This window comes from Megalopta genalis, chromosome 10 (assembly GCF_051020955.1).
Source record: "Megalopta genalis isolate 19385.01 chromosome 10, iyMegGena1_principal, whole genome shotgun sequence".
Classification (NCBI taxonomy): domain Eukaryota; kingdom Metazoa; phylum Arthropoda; class Insecta; order Hymenoptera; family Halictidae; genus Megalopta; species Megalopta genalis.
In genome coordinates this window covers 9,975,584-10,003,526 of record NC_135022.1, presented here as the reverse complement: position 1 = coordinate 10,003,526, position 27,943 = coordinate 9,975,584, and the positions used below count along the sequence as shown (strand labels likewise).

The 27,943-nt window shown below is 45.8% G+C and overlaps 1 protein-coding gene across 1 annotated transcript; it reads left to right on the top strand.

The window, feature by feature from the left end:
- LOC117223312 (uncharacterized) lies at positions 1-27,441 on the top strand. The gene is made up of 23 exons (XM_076524704.1): positions 1-310; positions 5,922-6,296; positions 9,947-10,450; positions 11,050-11,441; positions 12,880-13,569; positions 15,661-16,075; positions 17,949-18,862; positions 18,990-19,159; positions 19,641-19,860; positions 22,446-22,598; positions 22,716-22,815; positions 22,909-23,037; positions 23,122-23,288; positions 23,352-23,505; positions 23,591-23,996; positions 24,070-24,346; positions 24,414-24,595; positions 24,819-25,284; positions 25,354-25,546; positions 25,625-25,770; positions 25,831-25,954; positions 26,038-26,400; positions 26,467-27,441. The coding sequence occupies exons 2-23, from the start codon at positions 6,147-6,149 to the stop codon at positions 27,172-27,174; spliced, it is 7,023 nt and encodes a 2,340-aa protein (XP_076380819.1). The 5' UTR covers positions 1-310; positions 5,922-6,146; the 3' UTR covers positions 27,175-27,441.
- Positions 27,442-27,943: the final 502 nt, after the last annotated feature.

Here is a 27,943-nt window from a genome sequence, read left to right as displayed (position 1 = left end):
GGCGCTCAGTCTCGGTCGAACAGCCGGTCGGGTGAGGTCGCTGCGTTTCTCCGTTCGCTCGGTCCACGATTTTGCTCGGGAAGAGTCTCGCGTGCCGGCACTCGGCACTGGGCACACGACGCGAAAGGGAGAGCGAGAAACGTCAACGAGCACGCGAGTACGCGCTAGCATTCCAGGGGTGCCCGTTCGCGTTGTTCCCGTCCGGTCGTTCGGTTCGCGTTCGCGACAACACTGGAGCGAGATCGCCGGATTCCATTTGACGCGAGAACAGCTCGAAACCGATGGGGGATGACGTTCGATGGAGAAAAAGGTAAGATCTCGGCTCCCCTGTCTCTCTTTCTCTCGCGGAAATGTCCCGAGCTGCGGCGAAGCCTGCAGGCAGCGTGCGCGCTACGTTTCGGCGATCGTCGACGAGAACGTGTCGATCAAAGCGAGGCGCGCGCGACGACTTCTCGGTAATCGTCGCGCGCCGAGAGCGGAGAGCAAAGAGCCGAGAGAGCCAACAGAGCCGTGGACATAATCGTTGCATAACCTAGAAGCTTTCGAATTTACACTTGCCGGGCCGTTTAACCGGTTGGAAAATGAAACGCGAAAGTGCGAGGCTAGTCGACGCGAGCCGGGGAAGGTGTATGTATCGCCGCGAACGCGCGAGCAAGCGAGCGAGCGTCGCGACGGGCGCCGATCGTATTTCGAAGATTTTCAGCGTGTGTCGGATGGAACGAGCCCGCACGGGCCGTGACACTGGCACGAGGTTGTGCGGCCTCTCGCCGTCTCCAGCCGCGGTGTCATCGTCGAACCAACGGAACGTTCTTCGGTAAGAAGGATGCCGGGGGTTCGCGGCGGGGACGAGCGGGGATTCGCAGAGACTCGTTCACGCGAGCGTTGGCACGCTTTTCTCGCGTACCCCTCGAATTGGCGTACGAATAAGAAACGGGTCGAGGAAAAATCCCAAGGACGCGCGCGCGCTCGCGATTACGCTCGCCGGCTCGTCGAATGGTCGTCGACGACGCTCGCCGTGCTTACTCGGAAATCAAAGCCGGCGAGCGAAAGAATGCAAACGTCGGTCCATTGCCCCATTGGCCCGCCGTAACTCGACCCGCCGCCTACTCGCGTTCGTCGTCGGATCGAGCGATATCGCGATCGAGCCGGTTCGCTCGTGGACGCGTCGCAACCTTTCTCGCGGAGTCGTCGCGACGGCCTGCTCCCGGCGCGGGCTTTTTTCATCCCGCGTCCGAAAACCTTTCGAAGAGCATCGGATTCGATTAGATTCGGCAACGACGCGCGCTACCTCGAGGGTTGCTCTCGTTCGAATTAGCCGGTACGGCGAGAGGGTGCGTCGACGACGGCCGTTGGAAGGGCCGAGTTTTGCTTTTTGCTTCTCTCTCTCGCTCTCTCTCTCTCTCTCTTTCGATCTTGCTCTCGCGCTCTCTCTCTCTCGCTCTCGATCTCTCCCTCTCGCTCTCGATCTCTCTCTCTCTCGCTCTCGCTCTCTCTCTCTCTCTCTCTCTCTCTCTCTCTCTCGCTCTCGATCTCGCGCTCTCTCGCTCTCGCACTCTCTCGCTCTCTCTCTCGCGCTCTCTCTCTCTTTCGCTCTCGCGCGCTCTCTCTCTCGCTCTGGCATTTTAACTTTTGCCATTTCCCCCGGCGACTCCCAATTAATGTTTCATTGAAATCCGCGAGCAACTTTAGCAGCCCCGGCGACCGTGACCGAGCGCGATTCCGCTAAACGCGTCCCTATCGGGTCGCGTTCGAGGTCGCCGAGATTCTCCCGTCGGCTCGTGGACGGCACCGTTCTCTCTTGGCCAACGGCCAGAAGACCATCTTTCTCGACGTTTGTCGCGTTCCTTTCCGAATCCATGGAAATTTCACGGCGAATCCGACCCTAGTCGGTCGCGTTTTGCCCAGAACCGAAATAACCGGGACCATTTCCTTCGGTGGATCGCCCTGGCAAGAACCGACGTGTTAATTATAAGATAGATGACGGTATTAGGAATAAGATCATATATATATATGTATATGCATACAAGATGTTCTAAAAATGTCTCGCAATCCGGAAATGGCGGGTTCCTCGGATCATTCGAAGCAACTTCTTCTTTTACAAAAATGTTCTCCGAGGCACCGTTAACGAGCTATCAACGAAAAACAGCCACCAATAAGAATCGAGTACGGCAGACGCGAGGCGGCCCAGACAACCAGCGCGCGAAGCCCGGTTCCGCTCATTGGCTGGGTCGCCTCGCGCCAGCCGAGCTCGCCTCTCATTGGTCACCGTTTTTCGTTGATAACTCGTTAACGGCGCCTCGGAGAAAATTTTTGCAAAGGGAAAAGTTGCTTCGAATGATCCGAGGAACCCGCCATTTCCGGATTGCGAGACATTTTTGGACAACCTGTATATATACATATGTATGTGAGACCAAGGTTTTGGAAAAGGGATGAATAGAGGGCGCCGATGCAAATGAGATCAACGAGTTTCAACGGCGCAAAAGTTAAAGGAGCGTATCGTTCCATTTTCATTTAAACGTTATTTCTCCAACAGAAGGAAATCGGCGGCGAACGTCGACGCGATTATTTTCGGCCGTGTCGCCTGGTCGTCGTCGAACCGACGGCGTCCGAATCCGCGACCGCTTTCTTCGTGCCGAAAACGACCATATGAACCGTGGATCGCGCAGTATCGATTCTTATCTGCGAGGAATCGGCGTGGTGTACCATTTACGTCCGCAAAACTGCGGCTTATCGTCGTGTCCGGGACGGGATCGATTCGCTATTTCGGATCTCTATAAAAACGAGATGGAACGGCCGGAGAGCGATCGGGAGACCGCGGTGCCGGGTATCGTGGAACCGGGGCGCGATTTCTAATTTTATTCGACGGTCGACGCGGCCGTGGCTGCGTTCCACGCGACGCGGCAAAACGAGGACGGACCCGGTTTGCGTTCGCTGGAATAGGAGTCGGGGGTATCCCGGCGGCGGAGCCGGGATGACCGTGAAAATCGCGTTCGGCCGCGTCGACGTCGACGGCAACGTCGACGCGTTTCGATCCCGGATCGTTGGATCCGACGAACCGTTGGATCCCACCGGTGGATCCCAGGCTCGCCTGGGGCGAGACCTCGGATGGTTGCCATGACGACGACACCGCGGGCCACGAGCCGCGGCTACCGTCAGCGGTGCTCGATCGAACCCTTTCACCACCCCTAACCACGTGGCGGCTAACACCTCTCCCTTGCCCTTTCCCCTTTTCTTTCCACGTTCTCTTTCTCTTTGCCGGTTTGCTTGCCGGGTTTCATTTGCATACTCGAGCCGGGAGCAGTCCTTCGGCAGAGAAGCTCCACGCACCCTGCTCCAGCACCTTGGATCACGGCGATAATCGATACGCCGACGACTCGGCCTCGGGAACCGTAACGCGAGCGAATTAGCTCGAGGTCGGGCTCGAGCAGGTAAAACCGCGCGTATGTACTCGCTCGTTCCCGGTCGGCGTGCCGCATGGGATATCCCAGTCTCGTTCTCGTCGCGCTTAGGAATCTTGTTGCGAGAGGGCTACGGGGAGGATACACGGAGAATACAGGAGCGAACCGATCCATTGGGTTGGCAACTAATTGCCGATTTGTTCGATGAAATAAAAAATTCTTTTTTACTTGGAGCGAAGTTTAATCTGTAATGTATTTTCCATTTTGTTCGATGTCCTTTTGCCGTCTCTCCGACAACTTGAAAATTCCACGCTCGTAGAAAGTCTGATCCTTTTCGGCCAAAAACTGAGTTAAGCGAGATTTTACAGCGTCATCGTCGTTAAAAGTTTTACCACGAAGGGAGTTGTCCAGGGATCGGAATAAGTGGTAATCCGATGGCGCGAGATCGGGGCTATATGGTGGGTGTAACATCAATTCCCAAGCAATATCCATGAATTTTTGCCGAGTGGACAAAGACGTGTGCGGCCTAGCATTGTCCTGCTGGAAAATGACACCTTTTCGATTGACCAATTCTGCTCGCTTTTCCTTGACCGCTGCATTCAATTTGTCCAGTTGCTGACATTCACGGATAATAAAAAATAACATAATATTTTAGGTCTTATATATTATTATTATTATTATTATTATTATTGTTGTTGTTGTTATTATTATTATTATTGTTATTATTATTATATATTATTGTTATATATTATTATTATATATATTATTGTATCACGTTCTAATATCACTTTTATATCATCGAAGCTTAGATTATAAATATTATTAAAAGCATAACTGTTCTATAAATCAGGAGACTCGATTTCGTATGCATAAAATGCACTTTGTCATATAAATTGGAATCGGAAAAATTATTTTAGATTTACTGTTAAATTGGCTTCGAGTGCAAAGGGTTAATACAAATCATCCCCATGAGAGTGACGTATGTATATAAAAAGAAAATTTTTATACATGAATAGATACGGTAATTATATTATTACCGGAAAGTTCTGTCCGACAGTGTCACTTCAAGTTTCAACGCATATGCACATGTTGATTCGAGACATATACGACTATCTCTCTTTATCATTGCATTTACACGCATATACTCTCCCAAATAAACTGAAACAAAGATGTCTCGTGTCGTTATTAAGCGAGACGCGATCGTGAAAACATGGCTACCGACGATAATGCCAGGCCACATGCTGCTTTGTCGACTCGTCAGAAAATCGCAGAGCTAGGCCGGGAAATTCTGTCGCATCCACCGTACTCCCCAGACCTAGCACCCTCCGATTGTCGCTTGTTTCTCTCTTTGCAAAACTTTTTACAGGAAAAAGAAATTCAAAACCGAAGCCGATGTCAACCAAGCACTGGTCGAGTTCTTCGCCGCTAAAAATAAATCATTTTTTAAAAATGACATTTACAAGTTGCCATCGCGCCGGCAAGAAGTCATAAGTAACGATGCAAAGTATATTCTACAATAAATATTATTAAATGTATGAAAACACAGAACTTTCCGGTAGACCTAATAATAATAATAATAACAATAATTTTATAATATAACATTTACGAATACCATAAAAATGGGAGTGAGAGACATCTATAACTGTGAAATCGACAATTACTTAGTTGCCAACCCAATACATCAAATTAACCAACAATGCAGCGAATATCGAAAGTTAGACGTTGCTCGGCGCAGAACGATACCGCCGATCGTCTTTGGCGTTCCTCGAAGTCCTCCGGCGTAGCTCGCCGCGCGTATCTCGGAGACGCTTACGCGAGAGCCGTTTGTCCGCGACGTGCATGAACTATGCAGCAACAGGAGGAGCTGTTTACCTTTGGCTTCGGTTATCGTTCCAGGGAAAAGCAGGCTCGTTTTTCGTTTATCTCGTCTGGCCGCCGGTCGCCGGCCGCCGGTCGCCGGCCGCCGGCGGCGGTCGTCCTCCCGACAAGATCTGGGTCGAGGGGAGAGCCGACAGAAACCTGGCGCAGAAACGAGGGTCGGGACGTTGAGAGCGCGAAAACGTCGCGGCCTTTTCACCTTTCATCAAATATGAAAGCTCTGGAAGCGTTCCGAACGTTTTCTTTTCCTTTCCGCCCCGGGTCGGTCCGCGCCGCGCCGCGCCGCAATCCGCTGCGGATGGTAAACCGGTCGGCAATCGGGACCAGCCGAAATTCGAATACGGTTTCGAAGCGAGAGAGTACGCGCCTCGAGACACCGAACCGCACACGACTACCCTGGATTTAAGAGAAGCCGGAAATTATAACGCGGTGGCTGTAAAGGGGTGGGTGCGGTCGGGCGCGGAGTGCCGCGTTGATTTCACCGACGGAAGTCCCTCGGGTGTTTCGCTCCCCGGAAATAGAGGTGCCAACCCCGCGGCGTTGGAAGTCGCAACGAGAGATTCGCCGACGAGATCCGCCGACGAGAGCTCCGCGCGACTACCGTCGCCGCACGGTGCTAACGAGTTCCGTCCTCGCGTGTTTCAGATCCTGCGACGGCTCGCGTCGGCGACGAACGCCGCGAAACGACGTGGCGCCGCAACGATTCGCGACGTTAACCGACGGAGAAGCGAGGACCACGTAGATGCGAGCAGCCCGCGAGCTTCGAAACCGCGAGGCCCGTTGCGTGCCAACGATAATTGGCGAACCACCGACGGACCTGCTCCGAATTTTTCGCGCCTCGCCGTTTCATCGATTTGAACAGCGTGCAACATGTTCGGGACGAAACTGCGCACGTGGATGGAGGCGCATATCGTGCGATCGAAGAAGAAAAAGGATCGGAAAAAGGGGGAGAAGGGGTTCGACTCGAACTGCAACTCCCCGAGAAATCGAAGCGCCAACAGATCTCCCTGCTTGCACCAGGTGAGCACGATCGGCTGGCTCCCGCAGTTCGATTACTACCGCGAGAGTTTCCCCATTGGATCGGGACCCGAGATTTTCAGGCACACATTTTCGGGTACACGAGATTCTGAGAAAAAATGTAAAGAATTAAATTTGTTATATTAGTAATAATTTTTTTTTAATTAATTTATAAAATGTTTGTATCGAATTATTATTTTTTAAGAACTAATACTTATCAATTTCTTTATTGGGGCAAAAGATTAAAATAGATTATTGATTAAAAATATACAAAATTATATTTACTATATTATTAATAATTATTATAAATTATAGAATATTTTTATTGAACCACTAATTAAAAAAGAAAATATTATTTAGTAAACGTTCTATGGAGATGAAAACATTAGGATAAAATTTCAGTTAAAAACATAAAAAATTAAATATGTTATATTATTAGTAATTATTTTAAATTGATTTATAAAATATTTTTACTTAATTGTTAACTTTATAAAAATATTATTTAGTAAATGCTTTACGGGTATAAAAATATTAGAATAATTTATTAGTTAAAAGTGTAAAAGATTAAATTTATTATATTATTCATAATTATTATAAATTATAAAATATTTTTATCGGGCTTGCATATTTAGACATTCCGGTTAGCTTTATCTCGTCGTGTATCGTCTGCCTCGGGTACACGATAAATATATTAAAATATGCGGTAATGTCTCCTTAATTGACGCTCAAATTGTGCACAAGAATGGATAATTTGGGAAGAGGAAATACGATATGATTATTCGAGCCTTGCAGCTCGTATTTATAGTTACGGATTATCAACAAGTATAAAAACGAGCCGCAAATCTCGCATAATCGTATCTTTTCATCCCAAATTGTCCGCTTTTTTTGGTGCACAATTTGAGCGTCAATTAGGGAGACATTACTGTAAAGTAAATTCTCCCTAATTGACGCTCAGATTATACGCAAAAATGAACAATTTGGGGAGAGGAGATACGATTATTCGAGCCTTGCAGCTCGTATTTATAGTTACGGATTATCAACAAGTATAAAAACTAACCACAAGACTCGAATTATCGTGTCTCCTCTTCCCAAATTGTCCATTTTGGTGCACAATTTGAGCGTCAATTAGGGAGACATTACTGTACACAGTGCGACAATTAAGTTTCGAGACTGGCCGAGGCCATCATTGAAACAAGATGAATGAATATTTTTTTCGATTCCTTTATTAAAAATATCCTCCTCCAGTTTCAATACACTTGTTACAGCGATTCAACAACGATTGAAATGCGTGTTTTAGCTCATTTTGTGGAATTGTCTCTGGCGCTCGTGTTTTAGTTATTTCGATGGTCGAAATGTCATTAAAAAAACATCCTTTCAAGTTCAATTTCCATTTTGGGATTTGAGAGAAGTCACACGCGACCGAATCGGGCAAATACGGTGGATGATTCGACACACAGACTTGATTTCGTGCCAAAAATCGACGAACAATGAGCGAGGTGCGACTCGGTGCATTATCGTGCAACAGACACCGGGTCTCTGGATCCCGATATTCGGGTCGAATACGACGGATTCTGGCCATCAAACGCTTCAACACTTCCAGATAATATGCGCCAGTAATTGTTTCGTCAGCTGGAACGAATTCCCTGTGGATAATTCCTTTGCTATCGAAGAATGTAACGAGCATTGTCTTTGATTTTTGTTGGAACTTTTCGTGTTTTTTTTTTTGGCTTTCGGCGAATCTTTCGACTTCCATTCCGCGACTTTAACGTTCGGTTTCTGGCTCGTCCCGAAAGCACCATGTTTCGTCAGCCGTAACAATTGATTTCAGGAAGTTTGGAACATTTCTGGCGGCTTCTTTGGAATGATCGACACGCAAAGATTTTTGGTCATATTTCAACATCGACAAGAAAGTTGTTTGGGAAGAACTATTGGGTTGGCAACTAAGTAATTGCCGATTTGTTCAATGAAATAACAAATTTTTTTTTACTTGGAACGTAGTTTAATTTGTAATGTATTTTCCATTTTGTTCGATGACCTTCTGCCCACTTTTCCTTGTCCAGTTGCCAACATTCACGGATAATACAAAATAACATAATAATAATAATAATAATAATAATTTTATAGTATAACATTTATGGATATCATAAAAATGGGAGTGAGAGACTTCTATAACTGAAATCGGCAATTACTTAGTTGCCAACCCAATATTATATCTTTGCTATTTCTGGACCGATTGAACCAAAATTGATACTACCGGAAAGAGGAATGTCACAGCTTTCAAACGTCGGTATAAAAACATAGACGACGCTGTTAGTTACTGAGATATGCTCCGAGTCTCGAAACTTATTTGTCGCACTGTGTATGCTAGAGGTGGGCGGTTACCCGAGGTTTCGGCTTAAAATCGATTCAGGTCCCAGAAATCACTCGCAATCAGCAAATGACGGGTTCTCGAGGTCGTTCGAAGCAACTTTTTCCTTAGCGTAAATGCAATCCGCGGCTTCGTTTACGTGTTATTAACGAAAACACAGTGACGAATAATAGACGGGATCGGGTAGCGCGACGCTGCTGAGCCAATGAGCTCGGCTGCCCTGCGCCAGCCGAGCTCGTCTCTCATTGGTCCGTGTTTTTTGTTAATAACTCCTAAACAAAGTCGCGGATTGCATTTTTGCTAAGGAAAAAGTTGCTTCAAATGTCCTCGGGAACCTCTCGTTTCCCGATTGCGAATAACTTTCGGGACACCCTGTATAAACCTCCTTAATTCGCTTTAACACTAAATCTACCGCGGTCGAAGTGACCGCTTTCTTATTCTGCAATTCTGCAAAGTTCCGAGACACTTTCGTGGAAAACGCTTACAAGTTATATTATTGATTATTAATTAATTTTATAATATAATATAATAATATAATATAATATAATATATAATATAATAATATAATATAATATAATATATATAATATAATATAATATATAATATAATAATATAATATAATATAATATAATATAATATAAAATATAATATAATAATATAATATAATATAATATATAATATATATATAATATAATAATAATTATTTACGCTTGAACAAGTTATATTATCGGAGCAAGTTTTATAATAAAAACTTCGCAAATTCTAAATAAATTCGGTCTTCTCACTTTCGCGAAGCAGTACATGCCAGTTAGCATTACTGCTTGGTAGGTTTACCGTTAAACTCGATTTCGGGTACTTAAAAATTCTCTATTTCAAACTCGAGCATCCGAACTTTCCGGGTACCCGAAAGTTTCTCGGATCCTGACCCGAAATCGAAGGGAAACACCCGGGCCCGATTTTAACCCGAAATCTCGGGTAGCCGCCCACCTCTGGCCATCTACATTCTTTCGGTCGTCTCGTCTCGTCTGGTCTCGTCGCGACCGAGATGGGAGAATGGGAAGACGAGTTCTCCTCGTCTCGTTCTTCGGTCGAGCGGCACGTTCGTTTCCCTCGCATCCAATTAGACGACACGACGACGACGACGACGACGACGACGACGACGAAGACGATGATGCTCGTCTCCTCGATGACCTTTAGCCCTCTCTCGGTGTAGCTGACTCGAAAATCGTGTCGGCGACGCCGCCCGCGAAGATAGCATTACCGAAAGCATTACTGAAAATTGCAGGTACATCCGGCGGAGTCGCCGGAGAAAGCCGTGGACGGGATTCGATTGCACGGAGGCGGAAGCTACGCGACCGCTTCGGCCTCTTCCGGCACGTCCGCCGGCACCGGCAGCGTGAATCTCTCCTCCCCGGAGAGCGCCTACAGCACCGGATACTCGACGGACGGCACTTCGCCCGGAACCAGCTTCCCGCCGGAATATTACATCAACATCAGGACCGGTACGCACTACTTTCAGAGCACCGGGAACAACGGCAGACCGAATAAATCCTCGGGCCCGCGAGTGGGAGAGCTTCCGAGCGGAGGGGCGCCAGGTCCGGGCCCGGGTTCCGGCCCCGGCGTTAGGCCCGGCCCCGTTCTCGGCCCAGGGGCCAGCCCTGCTCCCGGCCCAGGGCCCGCGCTCCTCGCCAGACATGGAATCCTCGAGGCGGCGGCTTGCCTCGCGAGCATGACCAGGAACGAGAACCGATCGAGGGACGGCCGAGGGACCAACAACGCTTCGAGCAAGGCAAGCATCGCGGTCGCGCTCCTCGATCAAAGCGCTTCCGCTTTTTGCTACGATCGCGAGATCGTCTACGATGTGTAACTTCCCTTCCGCGAATGTTGAATATTTATCGAGTATTTGTCGAATATACGGGGTGAGTCCCGAGTCAGTCCCCGCGATTCTTCCGCGCCTGCCGATGGTCCGATGAAAAGATGCTTCCTATCGAAGTTGATTAGTATTTAACCGCGACAAGAAATTGCAATTATTTAAATTTAGAAACAAACTGATTTTCGATTTTAAAAAAGACAAGGTCACCGTTTATATTTTTAAACGAAACTAGGTTATTTTTTTAACTTCGTAGTATCGTAGGCGACGAAAAAGAAACATTTTATATCTTGATATATCAAAGGATACCTGTGCGCCGAGTGGCGATAAATTTCGTCAAGGTCTCACGTTATAAAAAAATTGCCACATATCGGCTCGCTTATAGCCACACGCTTCGCGCGAGTCTCTCCCCACCCCCTTAAATTCTGTTCGAAAGAGCGTAGCGAGCGATTGAGAAATATTGATAGAAGAGTGCACAGTATTTACAATGGAGAAAACACGATTTCTCGAACGAACAGATTAGCGAAGAGTCTAGGGAGGAGCAGTCGCAACGAGCACGCGCGCAACAGGACAGGTACCATCGGCGAACCGAGTCGTTCTCCGGCGACTCGACGAAAAGCAACTTGGCCGTGCCGTCCTCGATCCCGCCGCCGCTGGTGGTCTCGCCCTCGGTCCAGTCGCCCCGGGAACGCTCCCGCATCCGCACGAACCCTTGGCTCTCGGCCAACTCGTCCGGCTCCAGCAACGCCGGCTTCAAGTCCCGGCTGAATCTGGACGACGCGAGCAGCGGCTCGGCCCTCAAGCTCACCGAATCCTCCGGGAGCGCGAGCGACGTGAACGTGAACTGCGCGCGGGAGGCCCGAGCCAAACGGGAGCTGAAACAGGAGAGCCTCAGCGCCGGAAGAAGCCCGTTAGTACCGCTCCTCAGGACCTTTAACCCTTTGCACTCCGCTGTACCCTCTCGTGGGACATCGTAATTCTAGCATATCGCTCGGATGTCCCCTCTCGTGGGACATTCAAGTTTATTAGCGATTACGGGGAATCGAGTTATTTCAGCGCAACTTTTTCAGACATGCATGTTTCCCTGAAGTTTTCTCTTGGAACGGCACAAGAAATCGAATCGAAATATAGTAAAATTACTAAGATATATGCAAGAAATGTCAGCGGGTTTTGACGAGAACGCGAGAGGCGTGCTCGCGACGGTTCGAGCACTTCGAAGGCGCCATTTGAAAAGAGCGATAAGGCAAGTTTGTAGAAGAAAGATCGGTATGCGAACATAGCACGCACTGTACAGCGAGATTTATAATCATAAAATCTGGAGGAAAAGATTTTCAAAGCTGAACTCGGTCTGGTTCGAAGCGTCGAGCGGTACAGATAGATCTGACGAGTGAGAAAATCGAAAAAGTGATTCTTCTCTTGGTAAATAAATTGTTTGGTAAAAGTTTTTTTGGTAAATATCATCTTGCGAGTTAGTAATAACGATTAGAAATTTTCAACCTATGTATTTATTCGTATTTTTTATTGGAACAATGGCAAAACGTTCGAACACGAATGAGTCTCGTGACACAAGTAGTAGCGAAGACGAGCTCCGGATAGACGTTTATACAGATATGTTAGAAAGACTAACTGTGGAAGGTTTTCTTCTACAGTTGGTCTATCGTTTCGATAGCAGCGATAGCGATATCGTCCAAGCAACGAGGCGACGAGAGAAAGAGTTCGCATACATAGCGATTACAACAACGAAACAAAATTATAAAACAAACGATAACAAAATTATAAAAAATAAAATATTGATCTCTTTGCCAATTTCTCGATTTCAGCCAAATTCATATAAGTCCAATATCATTATAATAAGTTAGTTAGTTCCAAAAGCATACTAAATAATACGAGGGTCTGTAAATGCCGGTTTCTGCCGAAAAGTGGCGCTGAGTAGCCAACGTCCAGAATGGTTCGGAGTGCTAAGGGTTAATTTACATTCGCTTCCTCCCGCGTTCCTCCAGGTCTCGTCTAAGATTTCGTTTCGTTTCTACGCTAAACTCACCGGCGATCGTCCTTGTCCGAGGAAAACGCGAGCGACCGTCTCGCGCTCGGTCGCGTTTTCCTTTGGCTTCTTCGCGCCGAAGCTTGAGCGGACGTCCCAGTTTCCACGCCTGGCTCAATTTCTGTGCCCCCCTTATTTAAGCACGTATAGAGAGAGAAAAGTTTTATCTATGTACCGACGATGCATATTTCTCTTGCGATCGATCGAGTCGCAATCATTGAAAATTGTAAAGAAAATGATGCCGCAAGAGGTTGATCCGGGGACACGGAAATTGGGACGTCTAGCCTAATCCAGTTTCCCCGCGCAGCATAAACCAAAACTGGAGGATCGCATCTGGCCTGGAGATTCGATCGAAAATGGCTCTGTCGATGCAACGGCGTAGCAACAGCAGCAGCAGCAGCAGCACGAGCAGCAGCGGCGACGGCGGCGGCGGCGGTGGCAGCAGCAACGGGAACTGCCGCAGCAACAGCGGTTGCAGCGGCAGCAGCGACTGCAACGGCAACGGGCTAGAAAACGAAATCGTGAATACGATCGGCAAGGGCCACGGCCACGGACACGGCCACGGACACGGGAATCGAAACTGCAACGGCTCGTCGACGTCGTCGGTGACGCGGAGCGCCAGGTCCTCCGAGGACGACATCACCTTGAACGAGATGATGGGCAAGTTCGACGAGAGCTACGTGTACGAAAAGGAGACGGACATTCTGTCCGACAGCGACCCGACCGATTGCGAGGACTGCATCGACTCGCTGTCCGACGTCGACGCCGCTCGCATCGGCGCCGAGGACAACGACCCGCTGGACAACACCGAGTTCGATTACATCGACAACGGCTCGTTCCTCGACCTCGACAATCTCGACTGTTCCGGCCGGTTCCCGAACACGGGCCACTGCACCTATTTCGCGTTCACCAGCGAGCTGGCCAGGCGAAGCGACAAGCTGCGGGAATCGTTGACGAAACGGAGGACCAAGGAGGACGCGAACGCCGTTCTACAGAGGTAATACTCTGAACATTCTCTGAAATTGTCGGTCAGCTTGCAAACAAAAGATGCGACAATTTCGGAAGCGGAGATACGATTGTTCGAGTCTCGTTTTTATTATATGTCAGGTCGAGTCGTAAATAACGTCCGACGCAGCTGCAGTTAGCGGACATATATGTGTTTGTGATCGCTAGGAAAATGGTATAAATTTTTTTAAGACCAGACCGAATTGACTTGAATTTTTTCAGATGATACAGGGGCCAGTTTGCCAGACAATGACTCCAGTACTTTTTTTCGATTTGGCTATTACTTGGAATGAGAAGAAAGTTTAAAAAAAACTCATGTTTTTCAATTTCTTTTTTTGATCCGACTCTATAACGGAGATGTAAAAACGGCATTTTGTAGGTCTCGGTAAGTTACATGCATACTGAAAAACGCAAGATCGCAAAAATCACAACTTTGTTCCGTATTTTAACACTTTCGACCAATAAGTGAGAGAAATCTGCAGTTTTTGTTAAATCTTTTAACGCTTGTAATATGACTTTGCATTAACCGGTTTCGATGAAATTTTTAGTATGCAAATTACTTAGCAAGATCTATAAAATGCATTTTTTTAATTTAAAATAAAACATTATACTATATTAAATTATATTATTACATTTAAATTATATTAAATTATATTATTACATTTAAATTATATTAAATTATATTATTACATTTAAATTATATTAAATTATATTAAATTTTTAGTATGCAAATAACTTACCAAGATCTATAAAATGCATTTTTTAAGTTAAAATAAAATATTATATTATATTCAATTTCAAATTTTCGTTACAGACTTAGGATAATAAAGATGAGAAACATGAGTTTTTTTTTTAATTTTTTTGTCATTCCAAGTAATCGTTAAATTAAAGAACTGTATTAGAGTCATTGTCTAACAGACTGGCCCCTCTATCATCTAAAAGAAATTCAAGTCATTTAGTCCAGTTTTAAAGAAGTTATACCGTTTTTCAAGTGGTCTTAAATATATATCCGCTACTGTAGGTCGAATCTATTGTTTCTATCCACCCACTCGGTGAGTAACTGGGTCAAACGCGAGAGAGAGAGAGAGAGAGAGAGAGAGAGAGAGTTTTTCCTTTTTCTAAATAGATAAAAATGAATGTCACAAGAATGAAAAACAAACAAGAATGAATAAAGAAAACAAGATAAATAAATAAATAAAAAGGAAACAAGATAAGTGTCTGATAAAGAAACGGAAATTACTTACGACTCGACCGATTGTCAACAATTATAAAAACGAGCCGCGAGGTTCGAATAATCGTATTCTCTCCTCCGAAATTGTCTATTCTTATTAACAAGCCGAGGTGACAATTCGAGGGAATTTACTGTACCGCTAAGTCGCGTTCGAAGCCAATCTTAGGCGCGGCATGCTTTAACCTTTTAGGTACGGCTGAATTCTGCGCGAGGCTATTTCTCTGGACAGCAGAGTCTGATGTGTACTGTACAGAGTCTGATACTATATAAACAGAGTGTCCCAAAAATGTCTCGCAATCCGAAAGTGGCGGGTTCCTCGGGCCATTCGAAGCAGCTTTTTCCTTTACAAAAATGTTCTCCGAGGCACCGTTAACGAGTTATCAACGAAAAACAGTGACCAATGAGAGGCGAGCTCGGCTGGCGCGAGGCGATCGAGCCTATGAGCGGAACCGGGCTTCGCGCGCTGGTCGACTGGGCCGCCTCGCGTCAGCCGTACTCGATTCTTATTGGTCACTGTTTTTCGTTGATAACTCGTTAACGGTGCGTCGGAGAACATTTTTGTAAAGGAAGAAGTTGCTTCGAATGATCCGAGGAACCCGCCATTTCAGGATTGCGAGACATTTTTGGGACACCCTGTAGACTGTTGTAAATCGATGCGAAGACAAAAGAAGTGTGAAACAATGCATATAAAGACGATTATTTGGTTCGAACGATGAGCGAGTGTGCTACTAGAGCAAGCCACTATAGTGACGCGTCGTCCAGAGAAATGACATCCGCGCAAGCCACTATAGTGGCGCGTCGTGCCTAAAAGGTTAACGAAATATCCGGCGGGCGATGCCTGTCTGTTCGCAGAATGGCCAGCGCGAAGAACGTGTCCGCGAAGAGGCCGTCAGCGAGCCGTGGCCACGGCAAGAAGACCGAAGAGAAACAGCAGAGCGAGAAACGCAAGAAGCGGGCCTCGCAGCGGCGGAAGTCGGCCACGGCGGACAGATGCGACGACGAAACGGCGAATCTGAACCGCGCACTGCTCGAGAGGATGCTGCTGAAGAACTCGGGCTTCAATCAGCAGGGCAGCAGGAGCGTCGGCGGCACCCCCATATGTCTGCGGCGCAAGAAGCACGACCTCAACAAGAACCTGTCGCCGATCAGGCTAAACGCCACGGAGAGGGCCTCCGTTCATCCTAGCAGCGTCGACGTTGGCACTGGGATCGGCACCGGTGTCGACGTCGGCGTCGATCTCGACGTAGTCAAGAGGCGCTCGAATTCGGTAAGCGCGCGCTTCCGCGGCTTTTACTTCTCTAGTCTTGTTCGCTCGTTTGTTCGTTCTTTGCTCTTGCACGCGATCGATGACTCTCTGATCTTGCTTCGAATCTGCCGGAAGTAGTGATGGAATTGATACTGATATTATTGATGATGTTTAGTCAGTTCGATGCCCGAAGTACTTGACCCTCGCAAGGCGGTGGCTGTGTCAATTTTGACCCGGGGGGTTACTTACATTTTTACTTAATTGCTCAATTTTCGGCAATTAATATAATTATATATTTATATAATTATTATATTATTATATATTATATAATTATTATATTATTACATATTATATAATTATGTATAATATAAATATATATAAATAATATATATATATAAAATATATAATAAATAATATAATATATTATATAATATTTATAAAATAAATTGTTATTACATTGGGAACAACAGAAGGGCCAACACGTCTGCAAGAAATATCTTGAGAATGTAATATTTACTAATAATAATAATAATAACAATATTCACTAATAAAAACAGTAAAGACTAAACAAAGTACTTACGAGTTATTATGTTTACAAAACATTCAATTCATTTTAAATGCTTGTCGAGTAAAATTATGTAAACATCAGATTTTATCGATTCCTATTTTCTTGTGAATTGTATTAGTATTAATACTTTCGTTTTCTGTAAATTGGCACTTCATAAAAGTAGTACTGAGAGAGCGTACCGCGACACCGGTATTCTTGTAGAAGTATCATTCAGCCATCGATATTCCCGTGAAAGTATCGGTCGGGCATCGATTTTTAAGAGTACCTATTGAAGAAGTATCGATACTGTTTGATATCTATGGTTACACACATTAATGTTCGGACACCTTTTGAAGCGCGATAACTTGTTTAAAACTGGACCGAACGAATTGAATTTCTTTTTTAGACGATGGATGATCTAGTATACTAGATAATGACTGAACTAATTTGTCACAATTTTACTGCTACTTGGATCGACGAAACAAAACGAAAAAAAACTCTCGTTTTTTAAACAGTTCTATCTGATTCTGTCGCGAAAGTTTAAAAAAAAATGCGTTTCATAGATGTCGGTAAGTTATGCGCGTGTTGAAAATTTCATAAAAATCGGTTGACGCAAAATTACAAGCGTTAAAAGATTGAAAAAACTGCAGATTTCTCAGACATGTTGATCGAAAGTTCCAAAAATCGAAGAAAAGGCTACGATCGTTGCGATCTTCAGTTGTTTGCAGCTCATACCAAGGTCAACCGATTTCAATGGATACAAGTTACCGAAGTATACGAAACGCATTTTTTAAATTTTCGTTACAGGCTCGGATGAAACAGATAAATGACGAGAGTTTTTATTTTGTTTTGCCGTTCCAAGAGCATAATAGGAAAATTGTAACAAAGTACTTTCTTTTGTCATTCTAGGCAATAGCAAAATTAAAAAAAAAGACGCTGTAGTTATGGTCTAGTAGACTGGTCCCTCTATCATCTGAAAGAAATTCAAATCGTTTAGTTCAATTCCAAAAAAGTTATTATATTATTATATAATTATATATATTAATAGTAATATAATATATAATAATAATATAATAATTATTATAATTAAAAAAATAATAATAATAATATACTATAATAATTAATATAATATATAATATATATATAATTATATATATTATTATATATTACATTATTAAAGTAATTTATCTATTTTAGAAGGTGTCCGACTATTAATCAGAGTTACAGTACGTCGTCGACAGAATTCAGTATCGCAACTGGTACCGATAGGTATCGATGCGGCACCGGTCCCGACACTAGCCGGAAGCACTCTTCTCATTGCGACGTTATCCCTGTGTTTCCCCAAAGGTGAGCTACGTGAACGGAAACGTGGTCGGCCGAAGAATCGGATCGGCGGGCAGCGCCTACATGACCGCGTTCGCCTCCGAGATCGCTTTGATCGAGGCGGACAAGGAGGCGGACAAAAAGTACCGCGAGCTTATCCTCGAGGCGGAGAACATCCTGGTGACGATGCAGAAGAGCCAGAACGGCGGGCTGCCCGTCGTCCCGTCGCCCACGAGAAAGTTCCACAACGGCCTGGCGAACAAGCGCGTCGAGCTGATCAAGAACACCGAGCTGAACATCGAGCTGGCCCTCTCCAAGAGCAGGAACTCCCAGCCGGAGCTGCAGAGCGGCAGCATCCGGGATCTCGAGCACACCAGCCCCAAGAGACAGTTCGCGCAGCCTTGCTCCCCTGTTCGCCGATTCGTCGAGCGAAACGGCCCGACCGCCAGCGAGCTCCGTTACAGGCAAGAGGCCGCGCCGCCGATCAAGTACTTCGTCGGCGACTCTCCGATCGCGACGAGAAGAACGCCGCCGTTGCACTCGCCCGGCAAAGCCACGTTCCGATCGAGCCGGCGCGAGTCGGACGCGGAATCGGATCGCCGGCCGGAATCGGAAGCGGATGCAGAAACGGAAGCGGAAGCGCGACGGCGCTCGCAGCCGGTGGAGGGCAACGAGCTGCCGCGAGCTCCGCCGCTCGCCTGCAACGGTTTCCGACGAGTCCCGTCGTCGGACTCGGAACCGCCTCCGTCGACGACCGTTCAGCCCGAGGCTCGTCCGCAGAATCGGCCTCGCGCGGTCTTCCCGCGGAGGGACGGAACGAACGGAACCGACGCCCATCCGACAAGGCTGTCGGCCAAAGAGGAATTCATTCTGTCGAGTTCCTCGGACTCCGAGGACAGGTGCGACATTAGAAGGAGGCCGACCCTGATGACCTTCAGGTTAGCACCTTGGTCGCGTCGAATTTTAATAAATTGTAGAAAGCTAATAAAATGTAGGACAATTCCTACGTCGTATTATATCGGTCCGCTGCTCGTGTAAACAGGCGCGTTTTATTCGTTCCGCTAGGTCGGTCGACATGGGCCCCACGAAAGAAGGTTCGTTCTACTGTCCGCAAAGCGAGCCAGTCAAGAGGAAAGTGTACGCGGGGAGCACCACGTACGGCCGGATACAGAAAACCTTGGGGGAACACGTAGCTCTTCGAAACTCGGACGGAGACACCGCGACCGACGACACTGGTAAGTAAAAGCTAAAAAAAGAAAGAAAAAAACACGTAAGAAAGTAAAAACCAATGTACATTTATTTAAATATATGACGTAGAAAGTCAAAGGTACACTAGTGTTCGAATACTATACTACAATAGTATATACTATAATATATACTATACTATAATATACTATAATATACTATATATATATACTATATAATATACTATAATATGCTATATTATATATAGTATATACTATACTAATATATACTATAGTATATACTATCGTAGTATAATATATTGTAGTATATATATACTATAGTATATACTATATATATATACTATCGTAGTATATATATACTATAGTATATACTATATATATACTATATATAATATAGTATATTGTAGTATACATATACTATAGTATATACTATAGTCCATACTGCAATAGTCGCTCTAACGCGAATTTACACGCTCGATCCTGTATCGGAATTAATGTGCCCATACCGTAGACGACTCCAGAAGATCGTTGAAGGAGAAGGTCGCCCAGCTACGACGAGAACGATTGGTCGCCGTGGACGCTCAGGATTCGCAGATTCTTCAGCAGCAGATGTCGCAGCTCCGTAGGCAGATGCTGATGCACACGATAGAGGGCTTGAAACGAAGCCTGGAGGACCAGTCGGCGACGCTGAAACAGACTTGTTTGGAACCGGTGATGTCCGACCAGATGCCGTGAACCGAGCGCTAGAGGGATTATCCTTGGTGTCATCGCGCGCCAACGAGAGAAACTGCGGCCGCCTGTTCAAACGCGTCCGCGAACCGCGCCCGCTCCTCTTCCACACTCGCTACATATCGCGCGTGCACGTTTCTACCAAAGTCGTATCGAAATTCGAAATTCCGGCCGAGCGCCGGAAACGATTCTCGCGCGAAGCGATCTCACAAGAAAATCCCCTTATAGGAGGCGATCGATATACGATATTATATTTTTCTGTCCGCGTCTATACACAGTAAGAGAATCAAAATTGAAGAACGTTGCATATTTTCTGGGCATTGTTCTCTCGCGTGTTATATGTTCGACGCGCAGGAACTGTTCGAGCGTGTGTTGCGAGATCCCGCGGTCCCCCCCGGTGTCCCCGTGCGTCGAATTTAGGCGAGCGGCTCGTCGAAATCGGCGAACCGCGCGCGAACCACGAACCGCAAATATTTTTCACGGAGGGCAAAACGGTGGGTGCCGCGTCCACGTCACGACGGTTCGCACGCGCATCTTACTCGCAATTCGCGATGTTCCTATTTCTACGCGAAATCCGTACTTCCGGAACGGTGAAGCTCGAGCAGCGGACTAAAAGGCGAATCGTTGTAGTCGGTTCTGCCGGCGGAACGATCGTTTCCCCGTTAGTATACCAAAGATAAAAGTCTTAGTCTTAGCACGATAGCACGGTAGGACCGTTTAGTTGAACCGACGCTGAGAAGCGAAGGTTCGCGCATTAGCTAAAAATTAGAGGACCCTCGTTAGGATATTATTCCCCTCGAATTTCTTCTAGAGAGATTCGACGACACAGCCGACAAAGGAGAGAAAGAGCGATCGATCTCGCGTATCATCGCATATCGCATCTCGCATATCTCGCGCGAGGAAGACTTCAAAGGTGTGCGCACGATCGCGGCGGCGACGCTCTACGATCGCGAGAATAGACTGATAGAATTGCCGACTGTTGTTGTCTCGTTAGAATTCCACGTTCCCCGATTATTCTCGCGTGACGTTCTCACGCGATTTATACGTTAATAGCTCTTTCGGAAAACAGCAAATAGTAATACGCACACACGATATTTATTTGTGTTAGATGTTAGAGGCCGTAGTAACGGAAGTATTAGAGAATGATAGCGATAGCGACGATTAGTAAAAACGCTAGGTAGCCGATTACCGATTATAATGTTTTCGTGATATCGTTTTCTCCGAGTCGTCCCTTGTGATTTATTAAACGCGTTTCGTTGGAAACTGTGATCGCAACGTCTTCGGCCAATTTTTAGATGATACATACGGGCAGCGTATGCATTTGCTTCGCGTGCACGTGCGTATAACGTAACGCGCCGTAACGTTATATGTTGTAACACCGTAACGCCATAACGCGCGGGAAACGCCTTCCTTCCGTCTTCACGGTGGCGCGACGCCGCGGCTCAAGGTGAATTCGTTCGCAAACTTTTTATACTCGATGCGTGTATGTACAGATTTAGTTTTCGATCGAACGAACATCTACGTTTTTTATTATTCCATGTGATCGCGAATCACGGTTATCGCGGTTTCTATTGTTTTAGTCGATCAACTGTTGTAATCGAGACATTCCGAAGGCGCGGAGCATGGGGGAAAAGAGGAGCAAAAGTGACGAGCAAACGAAGGAAAAAATGGAATCTGTAGCCAGGGGCTATGCGCGACGCGCTTCCTCCAAAGTCTTTGCTGGCTCGTTGAATCGTACTATCGCCGGACCGTCGTCGAATCCGGGTTGTCGAGAACGCACTTCAGCTTTTCCTCCCTGCCGAGAAACAAATGCTAGTCACCTGGTTGATCAATCGTTACGGGCAAGTAATAATGGGTACGATCGCCGGCAATTTGGAGCGAATTTGGCGGAGGCGCGAAATTATTGTTGCAAATTTTCTGTCTACCAAGCCATTTACGAATTTAAATGGTCCTTTTTTATATGATTACGAATAAATTATATTACGTCGTTGGAAACGTTTGTTGCATTTATCATTCTCGTTTCCTTCTGTTCACCTACAATTTATTATTATTTCAATTATTATTATTATTATCGCTTCATAATAACCAGTTGAGGAACCCATTGGTAACATAAAAGTGATAAGTGATACAAAAGTTTTTTTTTACTAACTCTTTAGACCTATATCAGTCTGTAAGACATACGTGGTGATACAGTATTTGAATGCACAAACAAGATAATACCGTCGCCATTTATCTTGTTCAGAAGCGATCGACACTGCAGATATTGCTGAACAGTTTTATGCCCTTGGCTTGCCTTTTCTTGCAGTAATTATACTATAATTAATATTCTTCAGCGATCATGCACTCTGCACATGCGGGCGACGATAGCGCCCCTTTTGGCGAGAAAGTGAAGACCCGTTCGAGGTCCGTGCAGCGCCCAATTGGAGTAATGACAAAACGCTCAAACTGTTAGCCATATTATCGACGGTCGACTGTGACTTTAGGTAGAGGGCGCGAGGAGACCACTCACCTACATAGCGTCCGTGTGGTGTAGCGATAATTCAGCGGATCATCATTTTTTGATAGGCATGGAAGTACATGGACGTTAACCCGAAAAGACGAAGATGAAACGAATGATTGTGTTTTATTTATTTTACGCATGTGTATCGATAGTGTTTTCCGACGCCCAAGATATTCTAGGATGCGGAGGATTTTTAAAAAGTCACGCTAATATCGATTTCGCAAAAGTTCAGGTAAAACTGTAAGTACTGACACCTACCATTGAATCCGTAGCAAGTCGACTCGTTTACGACTCACGTGCTTCCTTGAAACGTCTTCGATCATGAAAATATTGACACAAACTTCTCCTTTGAATTAGATACACTAAAGCTGGAAGCCTTAAAGATGCTACAGAATGTGCTCCAAACAATGGATACTATTTTCTTCCTTTGTATGATAAAGGGGAATACATACTGAAGGTAATGGAAAACCCTGACAGAAACACTGTTAATAATTGATCATTTGGTAAGAATTTGTTCAACTTATACTCATTGTATGAACAAAAATATTAGGTAGACCCGCCCAGAGGATGGAGTTTCGAACCTATGGAGGTTTTGTTGAATGTGGATGGAACAACTGATGCTTGTAGCCTGGGAAAAGATATAAATTTTACCTTCAAAGGATTCGGCATTGCTGGCAGAGTAAATTGAAAACTTAAACTATGTCTTATCTAAAAGATACGACCTCAAAATTATACGTTCATCTCATATAAAAACTTTGTTTAGGTTATAGCGTTAGGATCAGATTCAGGACCAAAAGGTGTAAACATTGCACTGTACAAAGAAGGAAGCGAGCAAGTTCCAGCAGAAACTACATTCACTGCAGAAGGGGGAACGTTTTATTTCACGCCAATACAGCCTGGAAAATATGTTCTAGTTGCTTCCCATCCAACGTGAGTGTTAACGCTCTTGAATACATTCAAACTCTCTTATACATTTCTCTTTCATTCTTTTAGATGGGTCATAGAAAAGGATACCGTCAGAGTAACGGTACGAGAGGGCAATACTGAACTCGCGGACGGTAGCTTGGTGGTTTTTGGGTACGATGTAAGCGGTCGCGTCACCAGCGAAGAAGAACCAGTCAGTGGTGTGACCTTTTTACTCATCGGAGTAAGTACCGGTTCATCATCGTTATCTGCTCACGATTAGCAATTGTTCTACCGATTAATCTTGATCGCTTTTCTCGATTGTATAGAATGGCGTAGCAAAAAATTGCGCCACCACAGCCATAAATAAAGAACTTCGGTCAAGGAAACCTATTTGCCATGTTGTTTCGGATAAAACCGGCAAATTTGTGTTTCCAAGCGTGTCACCCGGAGACTACAAACTGGTCCCGTATTACGCCGGCGGTCAAACGAAATTCGACGTTCAACCAGCTGAACTGTCGTTCAAAGTAAATCACAATAGCGTTGCGTTACGGCCAGGCTTTAAAGTAACCGGTTTTACAGTAAGCGGATTCGTTCGCATTGCGATCGATGGTGATCCGCTGCCGGGCACAAAAATATTTTTGTCACAAAAGGAGGTCGCTGTGACGGACGCAGCCGGAAAATACGTGTTAGACAATATGAAAGCCGGACAGTATTCGCTGAAAGCCGAAGCCGGTATGCGTATATTATTGATCGCGTCTTGTTATGATATTCTGCCATTATCTGACCGTTTCTTAATCCTGTTTAGATAATGTACTTTTCATCGAGAGATTGGTCAAGATTTCTCCGAGCTCCTCGGAACTCCCAGTTCTGTCACCATCGGCTTACAAAGTGTGCGGAAAGGTAACTCTATCGGCCAAAGAAACGTTGCATCATCGAAAGGTTTCCGCACAGAACACTGCCAACACATTCACCAAAGAAATCGAAACGGATCCAAAAACCGGAGAGTTCTGCATTTATCTCGCACCCGACCGATATCTATTGAGCGTCGTAGTCACTCCGGAAGAGAGAGACAAAGGCTTGCAGTAAGTCGTGTAGATCGTTCTCCGGGTATCTTTCCCTCAATCTTCCAGCTTATCACAAAACTTTCAGATTCTTCCCGCTGCAGCAGACAATCGACGTATCGTCTCGACCAGTGAACGATGTAAACTTTTTGCAGCTGAAAGCCACGTTGTCGGGCACGGTGAAATGTTTGCCGGGGACTGACTGTAGTCAAGCCTCCGTTACCTTAAAGGTGCTCGATGGGATCACCATAAAAACTATACAAGCAAAGGGTAATTACTTTATATCCTTTATGCGCCATACATTTATGGTTTAGCGCAGCCTAACTTTTCCAAACGGTTTCTGCGATAACAAAATCGCGTAGCAATTGGATTAGGCATACAAAATATACGCAAAGAAAGTACGGTAAAAGTGATACAGAGTTTGTGCGTGCTCTTGTTATCGCAGCAATACGCGTTTGATCCGTTCGATGCTACTTTCTTTTTGCCTGCGAAGTCGTTTTTCGTTCGACAGATGGTCAGTACAAGTTCACGGACGTATTACCCGGCCATTACGAGCTGCTCATCGACAACGATGTGTTCTGCTGGGAGAATCCTAGCTACAGAATCTCCGTTACCTCGGAACGCGCGGAAGTGCCGACTTTCATACAGACTGGGTTCTCCGTTTCTTTTATTTCTTCTCACGATACGACAGTGGTATACTCGGAACCCGGCGATACAACGAAACTGACGTTAGCTTTGAACAAAGGGAGTACAAAGCATTGCGTATCAAAGCCTGGCATGTACTCGTTTGCGCCGAAAGGTTGTCACGTGTATGAACAGCCGTTCTACGCGTGGGACACCAACAGTCTTTCACCTATTTTGTTGCACTCGTCCGAACACAGCCACAAAGGAAGCATTCAGAGCGCTTCCTCGTTGAACCCTGTCAAAGTCAATATCAAAACTCTCGGCGACGTCGTTACGTAAGCATACGCGCTCGCAAGATGCACAGTCTTGTCGATGGAATCTAACTGTAAATTGTCGTTTCGCAGATTGGGTCCCTTGAAACCCGTGAAAGAGGGAAATTTCTACAAGTACGAGTTCGAATTCAAAGCAAAGACCGATAACGTCTATACGATAACACCGTTGTCGGATATTCTTCTGTTCAGTCCTCCGTCGCTGAAGGTGTTGGCCGTGAACGATTGCCAAAATGATGTTGCCTCGTTCATCGGCGAGATGGGAAAGGTGAGCTGGTAATTCCTGCAACTCTTTGACCATCGTCAGAAAGATCCTCTAAAGCGTGTGTACACGCGTGTCTCTTAGATCATTGCAGGCAAGATCAATCCTCCATTGGAGGGTGTCACCGTCCAAATATTCGGAAACGACAAAACTTCACCGATCCATACGCTAGTCACACGAAACGATGGAGCATACGTTGTCGGTCCGCTGGATAGGAAGATAGACTACAGGTAAAAGACACTCATTCTTAATAGTTGATTTTAATTGATCACCGTCTTTCTTTCGATCAGCGTCACCGCGGAGAAAGATGGATACGTGATCACAGGACCGGATTCCAACGGTGATTTTTTGGCACACAAACTGGCCGAAATAATCGTTCAAGTATCCGATCAAGCCGACAACGTGTCGCTACAGGTGCGTCCAGAGACTATATCATTAATAGTCTTGTTAACGTAAGAAACAAACTATCAGCAGTGTATCGTTGCTTTGCTCCGCAGGGTGTTCTACTCTCCCTATCCGGCGGCCAAAGTTACCGAAAGAACAGCGTGACGGGCGAGGACGGACGTTTAGTTTTTAACTCTTTATCGCCGGGAGAATACTACCTCCGACCAATGATGAAGGAGTACCGTTTCGATCCGCCGTCGAAGATGATCAAGGTGATGGAAGGCGCGACCGTCAAGGTAGAGTTATACGGGAAACGAGTCGCGTTCAGCGCTTACGGATCCGTAACATCGCTAAACGGAAAGCCAGAAGCTGGTCTATTAATGGAGGTACAGGGACAGGCCGATTGCAGCAATCTCCAAGAAGAAGCGACCACCGAGGAGAACGGAAATTTCCGTATTAGAGGCCTTCAACCAAGGGTAAGCAATTTTTCTCGATTCTTCGGGATAGATTCTTTAAGGATTTCAATTTATTTTGTTCCGCAGTGCACATATGTGTTCCGACTGAAGCCGAGCGCGGAGGCCAACGCGCACATCCAACGCACCAGCCCTGAATCTATACTGGTGCAGATTTCGGAGGACATTCATGGTCTTCGTCTGATCGCGTTCCATCCGATATCGCGCACCGACGTCTCCGTGCACGTTGTATCCGCACAGCCGGAGCATTATCGCACGCTGAAGGTCAAGCTGTGCAGAGAGGATATGCCCGACTCGCCGATTCACACCGGCAAACTAGAGACTCAGCAACTTAACAAGATCGGCAGCAATTACAACGCCGGGTTTCTGGTGCACCTGCCGCCGTTGCAGGCGGATGGCAGAAAGTACTTCGTGCAGCTCGAATCGTCGCTATCCGAGACGATGCACAAGTATCGCACTCTCCCCTTCTATTTCGAAGCGAACTCGTCGTTCAAGCACGTAAAGCTGACGTTCAACGCGGAACGGAAGATCGACCAGAATGAGATGAGCCAAACATCCGTGATCGTGTTGCCGTTTATAATGTTAGTCGCGTTCGCGTTCTTGAACCGCGAGAAAATTTGGACGTGGCTGAGCTCGTCTATCGAGAGGCGCTCGAAACCAAGCGTCAGCTCGCGAACCACTATACAAGCTGTTCCTATCGATCCCAGAGCGGACGACATCATTGTCGAGCAGATAATGAGCATCAACAAGAGAAAAACAAAGCCGCGCAAAACGTAATCTGTGCACCTTTCCTCTTTTTTTTTTTTCTTTTCTACCGTTACCGTTCACAGACACGGGTTTTACGCAGCGTTCGCGTAAATTGTACATATCGCAAACAATTTCTAGGAAAAAAGGACAAAATCGCTCCGTTTTCCTCCGACCGTACCAACTATCATTATTCCTTCGCAAGTTATCGTTATCTTATTTCACGCGAATCCACCATAATGCGTCTCTGTACATTTTGTAATCGATCGTTGATTAAATATTCAAACGTTAAACCGCAAACTGTTTTTACACCGTTGCCCCAACGATCCTCGAAATAGTCTAAAATAATAGTTCCACAGACTCGTAATAGTCTAAAAAAAAAAGAAACGAACGAGTTTCGTTGGACGAGATTATGAAACTAATTGAAAAAGAACAGGCACTACCGTTTAATAACACATCCGAACGATTGCGTTACATCGAGTAAAAGCTTCGAAATCCTCTTTTAAACAATAATCCCGAAAGAACATACTTATTAAAAATTTACTAAAAATGAATTGGTTGTAGATCACGAGTTTGTGGAAACTATTGAATAATGGCTGATATCCAGTGTATCAAATAGCAGGTAATTGTCCGCAACAAGTGTTTGACGTTGCATCCTATTATGATGACGAATCCCCCGTGGATGAGTTGTTTCGCTCTGCTCCGCTTCGTTCTGTGCTTTGCTTCGCGTCGCTTCGTGTCGCCTTACGTCGATTTGGATCGGGATTGGGATCGAGCGACAACGAGCAACGCTGCGCGTTCC